This window comes from Salvelinus fontinalis, chromosome 27 (genome assembly GCF_029448725.1).
Source record: "Salvelinus fontinalis isolate EN_2023a chromosome 27, ASM2944872v1, whole genome shotgun sequence".
Taxonomy (NCBI): domain Eukaryota; kingdom Metazoa; phylum Chordata; class Actinopteri; order Salmoniformes; family Salmonidae; genus Salvelinus; species Salvelinus fontinalis.
Genome location: NC_074691.1, coordinates 39,641,496 through 39,653,995, shown reverse-complemented (window position 1 = coordinate 39,653,995; position 12,500 = coordinate 39,641,496). Strand labels below are relative to the sequence as shown.

The 12,500-nt window shown below is 44.8% G+C and overlaps 1 protein-coding gene across 3 annotated transcripts in view; it reads left to right on the top strand.

Moving 5' to 3' along the window:
• The window catches only part of LOC129825562 (steroid hormone receptor ERR2-like), a 115,475-nt gene that overhangs the window by 24,039 nt on the left and 78,936 nt on the right, over window positions 1-12,500 (top strand). For 2 of the 3 annotated variants that reach the window (XM_055885743.1, XM_055885742.1), the window contains exons 2-3: window positions 8,408-8,835; window positions 9,338-9,370. In XM_055885743.1, coding sequence (XP_055741718.1) covers window positions 8,408-8,835; window positions 9,338-9,370 — 461 coding nt within the window. The remainder of the gene's footprint in view (window positions 1-8,407; window positions 8,836-9,337; window positions 9,371-12,500) is intronic. The other variant, XM_055885744.1, reaches the window with a different exon arrangement.

Sequence of the window (12,500 nt, the reverse complement as noted above, 5' to 3'; positions counted from 1 at the left end):
GCCAGAGAACTGAATGTTCATTTCTCTACCATAAGCCGCCTCAAACGTCGTTTTAGAGTATTTGGCAGTTCGTCTAACCGACCTCACAACCGCAGACCACATTTAACCACGCCAGCCCAGGACCTCTACATCCGGAACCTCTGCACAGAGATACCGTGGCGAGATCCTGAAGCCCATTGTCGTGCCAGCATGTTCCAGTTCCTGCCTATATCCAGAAATGTTGCACAGCCAGTGAAGAGGAGCGGGACAACACCCCTCCCCCCCCACACACACACACACAATCAACAGCCTGATCAACTCCATGATGTGAGATGTGTCTCGCTACATGAGGCAAATGGTGGTCACACTAGATGCTGATTGGTTTTCTCATCCACGCCCCTACCTTTGTCTTAAAGGTATCTGTGACCAACAGATGCATATCTGTATTCCCAGTAAAATCCATAGATAAGGGGGCAGAAATTAATTTATTTAAATTAACTGACTTCTTCTGTAACTCAGTAAAATCTTTGAAATTGTTGCATATTGCATTTATATATATTTTTACAGTGTACTTTGTGAAAATTATCATATGTACATCTGAAATGTCATAGACTACAAATGGTCAGAAAAGATCCCTTTAGGGTCATCATGTTAACACCAAGTATGAATTAGGCAGGTCAGATTAAGAAAAATAAAGGAGGCCTCCCGGGTGGCGCAGTGGTCTAGGGCACTGCATCGCAGTGCTAACTGCGCCACCAGAGTCTCTGGGTTGGCGCCCAGGCTCTGTCGCAGCCGGCCGCGACCGGGAGGTCCGTGGGGCGACGCACAATTGGCATAGCGTCGTCCGGGTTAGGGAGGGTTTGGCCGGTAGGGATATCCTTGTCTCATCGCGCTCCAGCGACTCCTGTGGCGGGCCGGGCGCAGTGCGCGCCAACCAAGGGGGCCAGGTCCACGGTGTTTCCTCCGACACATTGGTGCGGCTGGCTTCCGGGTTGGAGGCGCGCTGTGTTAAGAAGCAGTACGGCTGGTTGGGTTGTGCTTCGGAGGACGCATGGCTTTCGACCTTCGTCTCTCCCGAGCCCGTACGGGAGTTGTAGCGATGAGACAAGATAGTAATTACTAGCGATTGGATACCACGAAAATTGGGGAGAAAATGGGATAAAAAAATAATAATAATAATAATAATAAAGGAAACGATTGGCTACTTCACCTGTATTTTCTTTCGTTTTGGAAGAAAAGTAGCGTGTAGTTCCAGTAGTTAGCTACACGGTAAAACAGTAGTGTGTCATTCCAGTAGTTAGCTACACGGTAAAACAGTAGTGTGTCATTCCAGTAGTTAGCTTCACCGCTACACGGTAAAACAGTAGGGTGTAGTTCCAGTAGTTAGCTACACCGCTATATGGTAAAACAGTAGTGTGTAGTTCCACTAGTTAGCTTCACCGCTATATGGTAAAACAGTAGTGTGTCATTCCAGTAGTTAGCTACACCGCTACATGGTAAAACAGTAGTATACAGTCCCAGTAGTTAGCTACACCGCTACACGGTAAAACAGTAGGGTGTAGTTCCAGTAGTTAGCTACACCGCTACATGGTAAAACAGTAGTGTGTCATTCCAGTAGTTAGCTACACCGCTATATGGTAAAAGAGTAGTGTGTAGTTCCACTAGTTAGCTTCACCGCTACATGGTAAAACAGTAGTGTGTAGTTCCAGTACTTAGCTACATTGCTACATAGCAAAACAATTATGAACTACTGTGTGAGTGTGTGTGTGTGTGTGTGTGTGTGTGTGTGTGTGTGTGTGTGTGTGTGTGTGTGTGTGTGTGTGTGTGTGTGTGTGTGTGTGTGTGTGTGTGTGTGTGTGTGTGTGTGTGTGTGTGTGTGTGTGTGTGTGAGTGTGTGTGTGTGTGAGTTTTATTTCAGAAACATGTCAGTTGTTGACACAGGTGGCTAGTATGTCCACTATACAGTGAAAAACTTTAACCTAATTAAGCTAAAAATGTAATGTTCTATACACTTCCACCGTACCATGTCACCATGTCATCGTGTCACCATGTCACCATGTCATCGTGTCATCGTGTCACCGTGACATCGTGTCATCGTGCCATCGTGTCACCATGTCATCGTGTCATCGTGTTATCGTGTCACCGTGACATCGTGTCATCGTGTCATCGTGTCACCATGTCATCGTGTCATCGTGTTATCGTGTCATCGTGTCATCGTGTCATCGTGTCATCGTGTCACCATGTCACCATGTCACCATGTCATCGTGTCACCGTGTCATCGTGTCATCGTGTTATCGTGTCATCGTGTCATCGTGCCATCGTGTCATCGTGTCATCGTGTCACCGTGACATCGTGTCATCGTGCCATCGTGTCACCATGTCATCGTGTCATCGTGTTATCGTGTCACCGTGTCATCGTGTCATCGTGTCATCGTGTCATCGTGTCATCGTGCCATCGTGTCATCGTGTCATCGTGTCATTGTGACATCGTGTCATCGTGTCATCGTGTCACCATGTCATCGTGTCATCGTGTCACCATGTCACCGTGTCACCGTGTCATCGTGTCATCGTGTCATCGTGTCATCGTGTTATCGTGTCATCGTGTCATCGTGTCATCGTGTCATCGTGTCATCGTGTCATCGTGTCATCGTGTTATCGTGTCACCGTGTCATCGTGTCACCGTGTCATCGTGTCACTGTGTCATCGTGTCACCTTGTCATCGGGTCATCGTGTCATCGTGCCATCGTGTCATCGTGTCACCGTGTCATCGTGTCACCGTGTCATCGTGTCAGTGTGTGTCAGTGTGTGTTTCAATGTGTGTTTCCCTTTGTGTGTGTGTTTCAATGTGTGTGCACGCGCGTGCTTTCCGGTGTGTGTGTGTGTGTTCCAGTGTGTGTGTGTGTGTGTGTGTGTGTGTTCCAGTGTGTGTGTGTGTGTGTGTGTGTGTTCAGCTTTGTGACATGCATTGTTCAACGAGCTTAGCCCTTAACAATAAGACGTATTGTGGATGAATACGTAGTGTAGTGGAATATGTGGGATGTTAACTCTTCCTCTCTCATTAGCAAAACAGTTTGAACAACTTACTTACCCCACCAGGGGGAAGTCACTTAGTCAGGTGCTTAAAGGATGAAGTACATAATGCATAAACACATAATATACAATACATATAGGAAAAGCAGGAGTGATTAATTTCTCCAAAGTGATGAATGTCTCCATGGTAATTATTGTCTCCATAGTGATGAATGTCTTTGTAGTGTTTAATGTCTCCATAGTGTTTAATGTCTCCATAGTGATTGTTTCCATAGTGATTAATGTCTCCATGGTGATCAATGTCTCCATAGTGGTTTATGTCTCAATAGTGATTGTTTCCATAGCGATTAATGTTTCCATAGCGATTAATGTTTCCATAGTATTTAATGTTTCCATAGTGATTAATGTTTCCATAGTGATTCATGTTTCCATAGTGATTAATGTTTCCATAGTGATGAATGTCTCCATAGTGTTTAATGTTTCCATAGTGTTTGATGTTTCCATAGTGATTAATATCTCCATAGTGATTAATGCCTCGATAGTGTTTAATGTTTCCATAGTGTTGAATGTTTCCATAGTGATTAATGTTTCCATAGTGATTGTTTCCATAGTGTTTCATATTTCCATAGTGATTAATGTTTACATAGTGATTAATGTATCCATATTGTTTTTGGCTCAATAGTGATTGTTTCCATAGTGGTGAATGTTTCCATAGTGATTCATGTTTCCATAGTATTTAATGTTTCCATAGTGATTAATGTTTCCATAGTGTTTAATGTTTCCATAGTGATTAATGTTTCCATAGTGTTTAATGTTTCCATAGTGATTAATGTTTCCATAGTGATGAATGTTTCCATAGTGATTAATGTTTCCATAGTGATTAATGTTTCCATAGTGAATAATGTTACCATGATGTTTAATTTCTCCATAGTGTTTAATTCCTCATTATTGATTCATGTCTCCATAGTAAAGTTTCGATTTAAACAGACAATCTGCAGTTGCTACATCAATCTTTTGAATTCCAAATTACTGATATACCCATTGATTCATGAAGAATATAACTAATAGATGCCTAATTGACTCAGCTTAAATGTCATACCCCATCAAAACCCAAAATATAACCTAGTTTTTCTCCTCTCTTTCTAAACAATGTAAACGGCCTCAAATGATCCTGAAATCTACAATTGTGATATTGTGGATGGTCAGTCCTTGTATCCACATCTCTGTCCATGACTTTGAGACGGGTTACATTTCACCATCCCCATCCCTCAGCTGTTTACCAAAATCAGTGGCGAGGGGGAGAGCTTTGTTATTGTTCGAACTGCAGATTGTCCCTTTAAAAGTAATTGTTAGGCTGGGGGGGGGGGGGGGGGGGGGGTCATGCCCAATATAACAGGCCTCTTCAGTTTGATCCATGTGTATTATAGAAATATAGGGGATATTGTTTAGTACACACCAAATGAATTCAAAAAGATCTCATTTAGCCGTTAAATTCCCCCCCACAAAAAAAGGAGATGGAGGATGCCTTGACCTTCATGTGGCAGAAGCTGTATCATAACACGATGCCTCCGTTGTGTAATTTACTTAAAGTGATTGTGAGATTTGGAGTCATTTTTAGTCTGTGAATGTTTTGCGTGGTTTTCCCTCAAACAGTGAGGAAAATGCGATTGGTGGTTTATAGAGAGAGAGAGAGAGGGGGGGGAGAGGGAGAGAGAGAGAGAGCGAGAGAGAGAGAGAGAGAGGGAGAGCGAGAGAGAGAGAGAGAGAGAGAGAGAGAGAGAGAGAGAGAGAGAGAGAGAGAGAGAGAGAGAGAGAGAGAGAGAGAGAGAGAGAGAGAGAGAGGGTGGATTATAGAGCGAGAGCGAGGGTGGATTTACGCTGGGGATATGCATGATGATCACGCCATGCATACAAGCACACACACGCACACTCATAAACATACACACACTCATAAACACACACACACACACAGACACACACACACACACTCATAAACACACCACATACACACACACACACACATTCACATACTCATAAACACACACACACACACACACACACTGAGAATTAAGTCTATTTCAGTGGTAGTAAACTGAGTGTCTTGGACATTTTATCACCCAACACTACTTTTATATTTTTTTTTTACATTTGCCTGCTGATACATGACTTTATATCCAGACGCTTTCACATTTGTCCATATCACATTTTAAAGCCAAGGGTACGGCTATGTTCATTCTGGGGCACGGTGTCAACATCGCTCTTCACTAGGGGTGGACATGACCCTGTCCGATGAGGCCGTTTGTCGCCCGATATGGGACTGCCCTAAAACCGGACCTCGGAGACAGAGACGGCACCGGAATGGAATAGCCTTGTGACTTTTTCACTTTTTCTCTGTCTCTGACCAGTTGTGCTCAACGGGTCGGTTTTGTACCGGTTGTTTGTTTTCTTCTTTCTTCTACAGTACGTGGAGGAAAAGCTGTGAATCGTTTGGAGAGGGGGCAACTGCGGAAATCAGTATAAAAATAAATAAATACTGAACACCAACCTGAGCTAAGAACTCTGTACAGTTTTACACGGAGGAGTGAGAGGTAAACAAAATGATGAAACTGAAGCCAAAGCTATTTCTGTCTATGTAGAATCGGTTATCTCGTGTGCCGTGCCATTATTTAATTTCAACAGATTTTGAAGGGACGTTTTGAAATTTCCATTAAATGTAACATAAAAAATAAAAAAAAGATCTCCCCAGTGTTGCCGTGTTCTAAGTGTGGAATGAACTACTTTTTACATATGGCACAATGTACCAATCCTATAGGGAATCCCTCCCTCTATCTGTTTGGGAAGGGAATGATGAATGATATATTAACCATTAGATTGCCTTACACTTCTCGACCTTCTCCAGCAGATAACACAGTAGGCTATAGTTTACAACGGACTACCAGGTGAAAGAAGATTACAGTCCGAATTAAAACTCAAGTCTGGTCAATCTTTTATATACCACAGCCAGTTTATACATCCAAAAGGGCACCCTATGTGCCCTGGTCAAATGTAGTGCACTACATAGGTAATAGGGTGCCAATTAGGATGCACACAGCCTGTGTCTGTTGAATCCAGCCCAACAAAATCTCTCTCTATCTGGAAGTGTGTTAATTATCAGGTCTGATTAAGAATGATTCTGGAATGTCTGGAACAAGAGAAGGTTGGGTTTAGAGATGGGTTGGATTTAGAGGAGGGTTGGGTTTAGAGAAGGGTTGGATTTAGAGAAGGGTTGGATTTAAAAGAGGGTTGGGTATAGAGAAAGGTTGGATTTAGAGGAGAGTTGGGTTTAGAGAAGGGTTGGATTTAGAGGAGGGTTGGGTTTAGAGAAGGGCTGGATTTAGAGGAGGGTTGGGTTTAGAGAAGGGTTGGGTTTAGAGGAGGGTTGGGTTTAGAGAAGGGCTGGATTTAGAGGAGGGTTGGGTTTAGAGGAGAGTTGGATTTAAATGAGGGTTTAGAGGAGGGTTGGGTTTAGAGGAGGGTTGGATTTAAAGGAGGGTTTAGAGAAGGGTTGGGTTTAGAGGAGGGTTGGATTTAGAGGAGGGTTGGGTTTAGAGAAGGGTTGGATTTAGAGGAGGGTTGGATTTAGAGGAGGGTTGGATTTAGAGGAGGGTTGGGTTTAGAGAAGGGTTGGGTTTAGAGGAGTGTTGGATTTAAATGAGGGTTTAGAGGAGGATTGGGTTTAGAGGAGGGTTGGATTTAGAGGAGGGTTGGGTTTAAAGGAGGGTTGGATTTAAACGATGGTTTAGAGGAGGGTTTAGAGGAGGGTTGGATTTAAATGAGGGTTGGATTTAGAGGAGGGTTGGATTTAGAGGAGGGTTGCATTTAGAGAAGGGTTGGATTTAGAGGAGGGTTGGATTTAGAGGAGGGTTGGATTTAGAGGAGGGTTGGGTTTAGAGGAGGGTTGGATTTAAATGAGGGTTTAGAGGAGGGTTGGGTTTAGAGGAGGGTTGGATTTAGAGGAGGGTTGGTTTAGAGGAGGGTTGGATTTAAAGGTGAGTTTAGAGGAGGGTTGGGTTTAATGGAGGGTTGGGTTTAGAGGAGGGTTGGATTTAAAGGTGGGTTTAGAGGAGGGTTGGGGTTAGAGGAGGGTTGGTTTAGAGGAGGGTTGGTTTAGAGGAGGGTTGGTTTAGAGGAAGGTTGGATTTAAAGGTGGGTTTAGAGGAGGGTTGGATTTAAATGAGGGTTGGATTTAGAGGAGGGTTGGATTTAGAAGAGGGTTGGGTTTAGAGAAGGGTTGGATTTGGAGGAGGGTTGGGTTTAGAGAAGGGTTAGATTTAGAGGAGGGTTGGATTTAGAGGAGGGTTGGGTTGAGAGGAGGGTTGGATTTAATGGTGGGTTTAGAGGAGGGTTGGGTTTAATGGAGGGTTGGTGTTAGAGGAGTGTTGGTTTAGAGGAAGGTTGTCAAAGCTGTCATCGAGGCAAAGGGTGGCTACTTTGAAGAATCTCAAATATAAAACATATTTAGATTTGTTTGACACTTTTTTTGGTTACTACATGATTCCATATGTGTTATTTCATAGCGTTGATGTCTTCACTATTATTCTACAATGTAGAAAATAGTAAAAATAAAGAAAAAACCCTTGAATGAGTAGGTGTGTCCAAATTGTTGACTGGTACTGTACATTTGCTGTATATTTAAATAGATATATTTCTTAGACTCTGGGTTGATGTAACAGCAATGCAGCTAATTTAAACGTTCTGTTCTGCTGAAGATTGAGGAAGAACTTTTAGACACACACACACACACACGCACACACACACACACACGCTGTCCTCGTTCCCTCGTCTCCTTGTAGTAACTCGGCACCATCCTTTAACCAACCAGGACTATTGATTGTGATCAGATCATAATAAGCTGGATTCTGCTGAGAGCAACAAAACCTCTCCATTCACAGCTTGTTTTTAGCTTCATTCGCTCTATTTCCATTGAGTTCACATCCTGGTTCTAATTATGAAGGAAAAAGCTATATTCTCATTCTCTTAACGCACAAAATAAATCCCAGTACTTTAGAAAGATGAAGGAGAAGATAGATGTATCTTTATTTGAACTGTTTTTGAAATGATTGTGTACCTCTCAATGCTGCCAGTTTTGTGCAAAAGGACTGTCTCAAAGAATGATCAAGATAGTGAGACCTACAGTGACACGAAACTGACTTTTGACTGTTTGAGCTGTCCTTTCTGAGTGTGGACATTTGCTGTCTCCTTTCCTCTGACCTCCAGGAGCGTCACCTGACCTCCAGCTGACCTTTGTTCTTATATTTCCTGTGTTCCTATAAGTTGCTGAGCAGGATGCCCTCTGACCTCCAGGAGTGTCACCTGACTTCCAGCTGACCTTTATCCTTATATTTCCTGTGCTCCTATAGGTTGCTGAGCAGGATGCCCTCTGACCTCCAGGAGTGTCACCTGACCTCCAGCTGTGGCTCCTACATCAAAACCGAGCCCTCCTCCCCTTCCTCCTCATTGGTTGACACCGTCAGTCACCACAGCCCCTCGGCCAATAGCGACGCCAGCAGCGGCTACGTCAACGTAAACAACCTCAACGGACGCTCGCACATCCTCGACTCCCAGCCCATGTTCAACCCGGGCATGCTGGGAGGGGGCGGAGCCTGTCTCCGGCGCTATGACGACTGCGGAGTGGGCATGACAGATGATTCACCGATCAAGTGCGAGTATATGTTGAATGCGATTCCGAAGAGGCTGTGTCTGGTGTGTGGGGATATCGCATCAGGTTACCACTATGGGGTCGCCTCCTGTGAGGCCTGCAAAGCCTTCTTCAAAAGGACCATACAAGGTATATTACCACTACCCTACCTCTCTCACTGCCCTCCCTCTCTCACTCCCTTCTCTCACTCCCTTCTCTCACTCCATCTCTCACTCCCTCTCTCACTCCCTTCTCTCACTCCCTCTCTCACTCCCTCTCTCACTCCCTCTCTCACTCCCTTCTCTCACTCCCTCTCTCACTCCCCTCCCTTGCTCACTCCCTCGCTCACTCCCTCTCTCACTCCCTTCTCTCACTCCCTCTCTCACTCCCCTCCCTTGCTCACTCCCTCGCTCACTCCCTCTCTCACTCCCTTCTCTCACTCCCTTCTTTCACTCCCTTCTCTCACTCCCTATCAGTTGAGGCCCAATTGTTTCTATGTACTTTATCAGTTGAATGATTCTATGTGGTCCTTTGTGTTTGAGAGTTGCCAGGGTAATGGGTTCAAGTATCACAGGGATATACACCCACTGGACTGTAAGTTGCTTTGGATAAAAGTGTCTGCTAAATGTCATTTTATTTCTATTTTTCTTAGTCAGCAGACGCTCTAATCCAGAGCAACATACAAGTAAGTAAGACGACCTTATATCATTTCAAGTTTTACACCTTTCAACAACAAAAAAATTGCAACGGCAGAATCAAACATTGGATGACATTTGACCGACAACTACAGGCAACCAGGAAGTGACCTGAGAAGAGATGAGGAGATAACAGGGTGGCCTGTGTTACCTCACAGTGATGTCATCAGTAGTGGTCGGGGAGTCATACCGTGTGGTGGTGATTACTAATGTTTACCCAGGGAATTAAGCCACCCACACTTGAAATCTGCTGGGTTGATGTTTATGTTAGCCTTCTGTGTGCGTGTGTATGTGTATATGTGTATATGTGTGTATGTGTGTATGTGTGTATGTGTGTGTGTGTGTGTGTGTGTGTGTGTGTGTGTGTGTGTGTGTGTGTGTGTGTGTGTGTGTGTGTGTGTGTGTGTGTGTGTGTGTGTGTGTGTGTGTGTCTGTGTGTGTGTTGCCCTGTTGGCATCGTGTCTGCCATGTCTGTAATGCCTCACAGTAATCTGTTCAACTGAGAAAATATCAGGGAATTGACGACTTATGAGTTGATCCGCACTTCGTGACTGTTACTGAGTAGAGGAAGTCCTGCTGCGTTCGTGACTGTTAATAACTAGAGGAAGTCCTGCTGTGTTCGTGACTGTTAATAACTAGAGGAAGTCCTGCTGTGTTCGTGACTGTTACTGAGTAGAGGAAGTCCTGCTGCGTTCGTGACTGTTAATAACTAGAGGAAGTCCTGCTGCGTTCGTGACTGTTAATAACTAGAGGAAGTCCTGCTGTGTTCGTGACTGTTAATAACTAGAGGAAGTCCTGCTGTGTTCGTGACTGTTACTGAGTAGAGGAAGTCCTGCTGCGTTCGTGACTGTTAATAACTAGAGGAAGTCCTGCTGTGTTCGTGACTGTTACTGAGTAGAGGAAGTCCTGCAGCGTTCGTGACTGTTACTGAGTAGAGGAAGTCCTGCTGTGTTCGTGACTGTTACTGAGTAGAGGAAGTCCTGCAGCGTTCGTGACTGTTACTGAGTAGAGGAAGTCCTGCTGTGTTCGTGACTGTTACTGAGTAGAGGAAGTCCTGCAGCGTTCGTGACTGTTACTGAGTAGAGGAAGTCCTGCTGCGTTCGTGACTGTTACTGAGTAGAGGAAGTCCTGCTGCGGTCGTGACTGTTATTGAGTAGAGGATGTCCTGCTGCGTTCGTGACTGTTACTGAGTAGAGGAAGTCCTGCTGCGTTCGTGACTGTTACTGACTAGAGGAAGTCCTGCTGCGTTCGTGACTGTTACTGACTAGAGGAAGTCCTGCTGCGTTCGTGACTGTTACTGAGTAGAGGAAGTCCTGCTGTGTTCGTGACTGTTACTGAGTAGAGGAAGTCCTGCAGCGTTCGTGACTGTTACTGAGTAGAGGAAGTCCTGCAGCGTTCGTGACTGTTACTGAGTAGAGGAAGTCCTGCTGCGTTCGTGACTGTTACTGAGTAGAGGAAGTCCTGCTGCGTTCGTGACTGTTACTGACTAGAGGAAGTCCTGCTGCGTTCGTGACTGTTACTGAGTAGACGATGTCCTGCTGCGTTCGTGACTGTTACTGAGTAGAGGAAGTCCTGCTGCGGTCGTGACTGTTACTGAGTAGAGGGAGTCCTGCTGTGTTCGTGACTGTTACTGAGTAGAGGAAGTCCTGCTGCGTTCGTGACTGTTACTGAGTAGAGGAAGTCCTGCAGCGTTCGTGACTGTTACTGAGTAGAGGAAGTCCTGCAGCGTTCGTGACTGTTACTGAGTAGAGGAAGTCCTGCAGCGTTCGTGACTGTTACTGAGTAGAGGAAGTCCTGCAGCGTTCGTGACTGTTACTGAGTAGAGGAAGTCCTGCTGCGTTCGTGACTGTTAATAACTAGAGGAAGTCCTGCTGCGTTTGTGACTGTTACTGAGTAGAGGAAGTCCTGCAGAGTTCGTGACTGTTACTGAGTAGAGGAAGTCCTGCTGCGTTCGTGACTGTTACTGAGTAGAGGAAGTCCTGCTGTGTTCGTGACTGTTACTGAGTAGAGGAAGTCCTGCAGCGTTCGTGACTGTTAATAACTAGAGGATGTCCTGCTGCGTTCGTGACTGTTACTGAGTAGAGGAAGTGTTCGTGACTGTTAATGAGTAGAGGAAGTTCTAATTTAGAAAAACATATCAATAGATGATTTGTATAAAAAAATATATTATGTAAAATGTACACCACTATTTACATACATTATTTTATACAAACAGTATGTAGTCAGCATCTATCTTGACTTGTTCAGGCTTCACCATAAGTACATATGTTTACTGCGGATTCTTTTAATGGAAAACATTTCCATCATAGGAATGAGAATAGTTACACAATTAAAGACCTTTTGAGTCCGGGACAGAGCCCATACATTTATAGACCTCTTGAGTCAGGGACAGAGACCATGCAATTATTGACCTCTTGAGTCAGGGACAGAGACCATACAATTATAGACCTCTTGAGTCAGGGACAGAGCTTGCACAATTATAGACCTTTTGAGATGGGGACAGAGCCCATACAATTACAGACCTTTTGATTTGTGTACAGAGCCCACACCAGTCCTCCTCTCCTCTCTCTCCTCTCTGTTTGAGTAGTCCTCCTCTCCTCTCTCTCCTCTCTGTTTGAGTAGTCCTCCTATCCTCTCTCTCCTCTCTGTTTGAGTAGTCCTCCTCTCCTCTCTCTCCTCTCTGTTTGAGTTGTTCATCATCAGGCGCCCCTAATTCCTTTCTTCTTCTCCTTCTCTTCTCCTTCCTGGAGGACAGATCTTAATGGAACTAATCTGTCCGTCATTGGTCACTCTGACACCACAGTCAATAACAATCAGCATTGTTCGGCCACTCTAGATGGAAGGAGAGAGAAAGGTAGAGTGAAAGAGAGAGAGAGAGAGAGAGAGAGAGAGAGAGAGAGACAGAGAGAGAGAGAGAGAGAAGGAGCGAGAGAGAGGGCGGGAGTGTGGTGAGATAAGAAAAGAGAGGGGGAGAGAAAGAGCGAGAGAGAGAGAGAGAGAGAGAGAGAGATAGGGAAAGAGGGACACTAGTTAAAATGAGAGGCCCTTCCTCCTAATGGAATGGTAACAATGAGAGGGGTCCTGAGATGGAGGAGGACAAGGAAAGGGGTCCTGAGATGG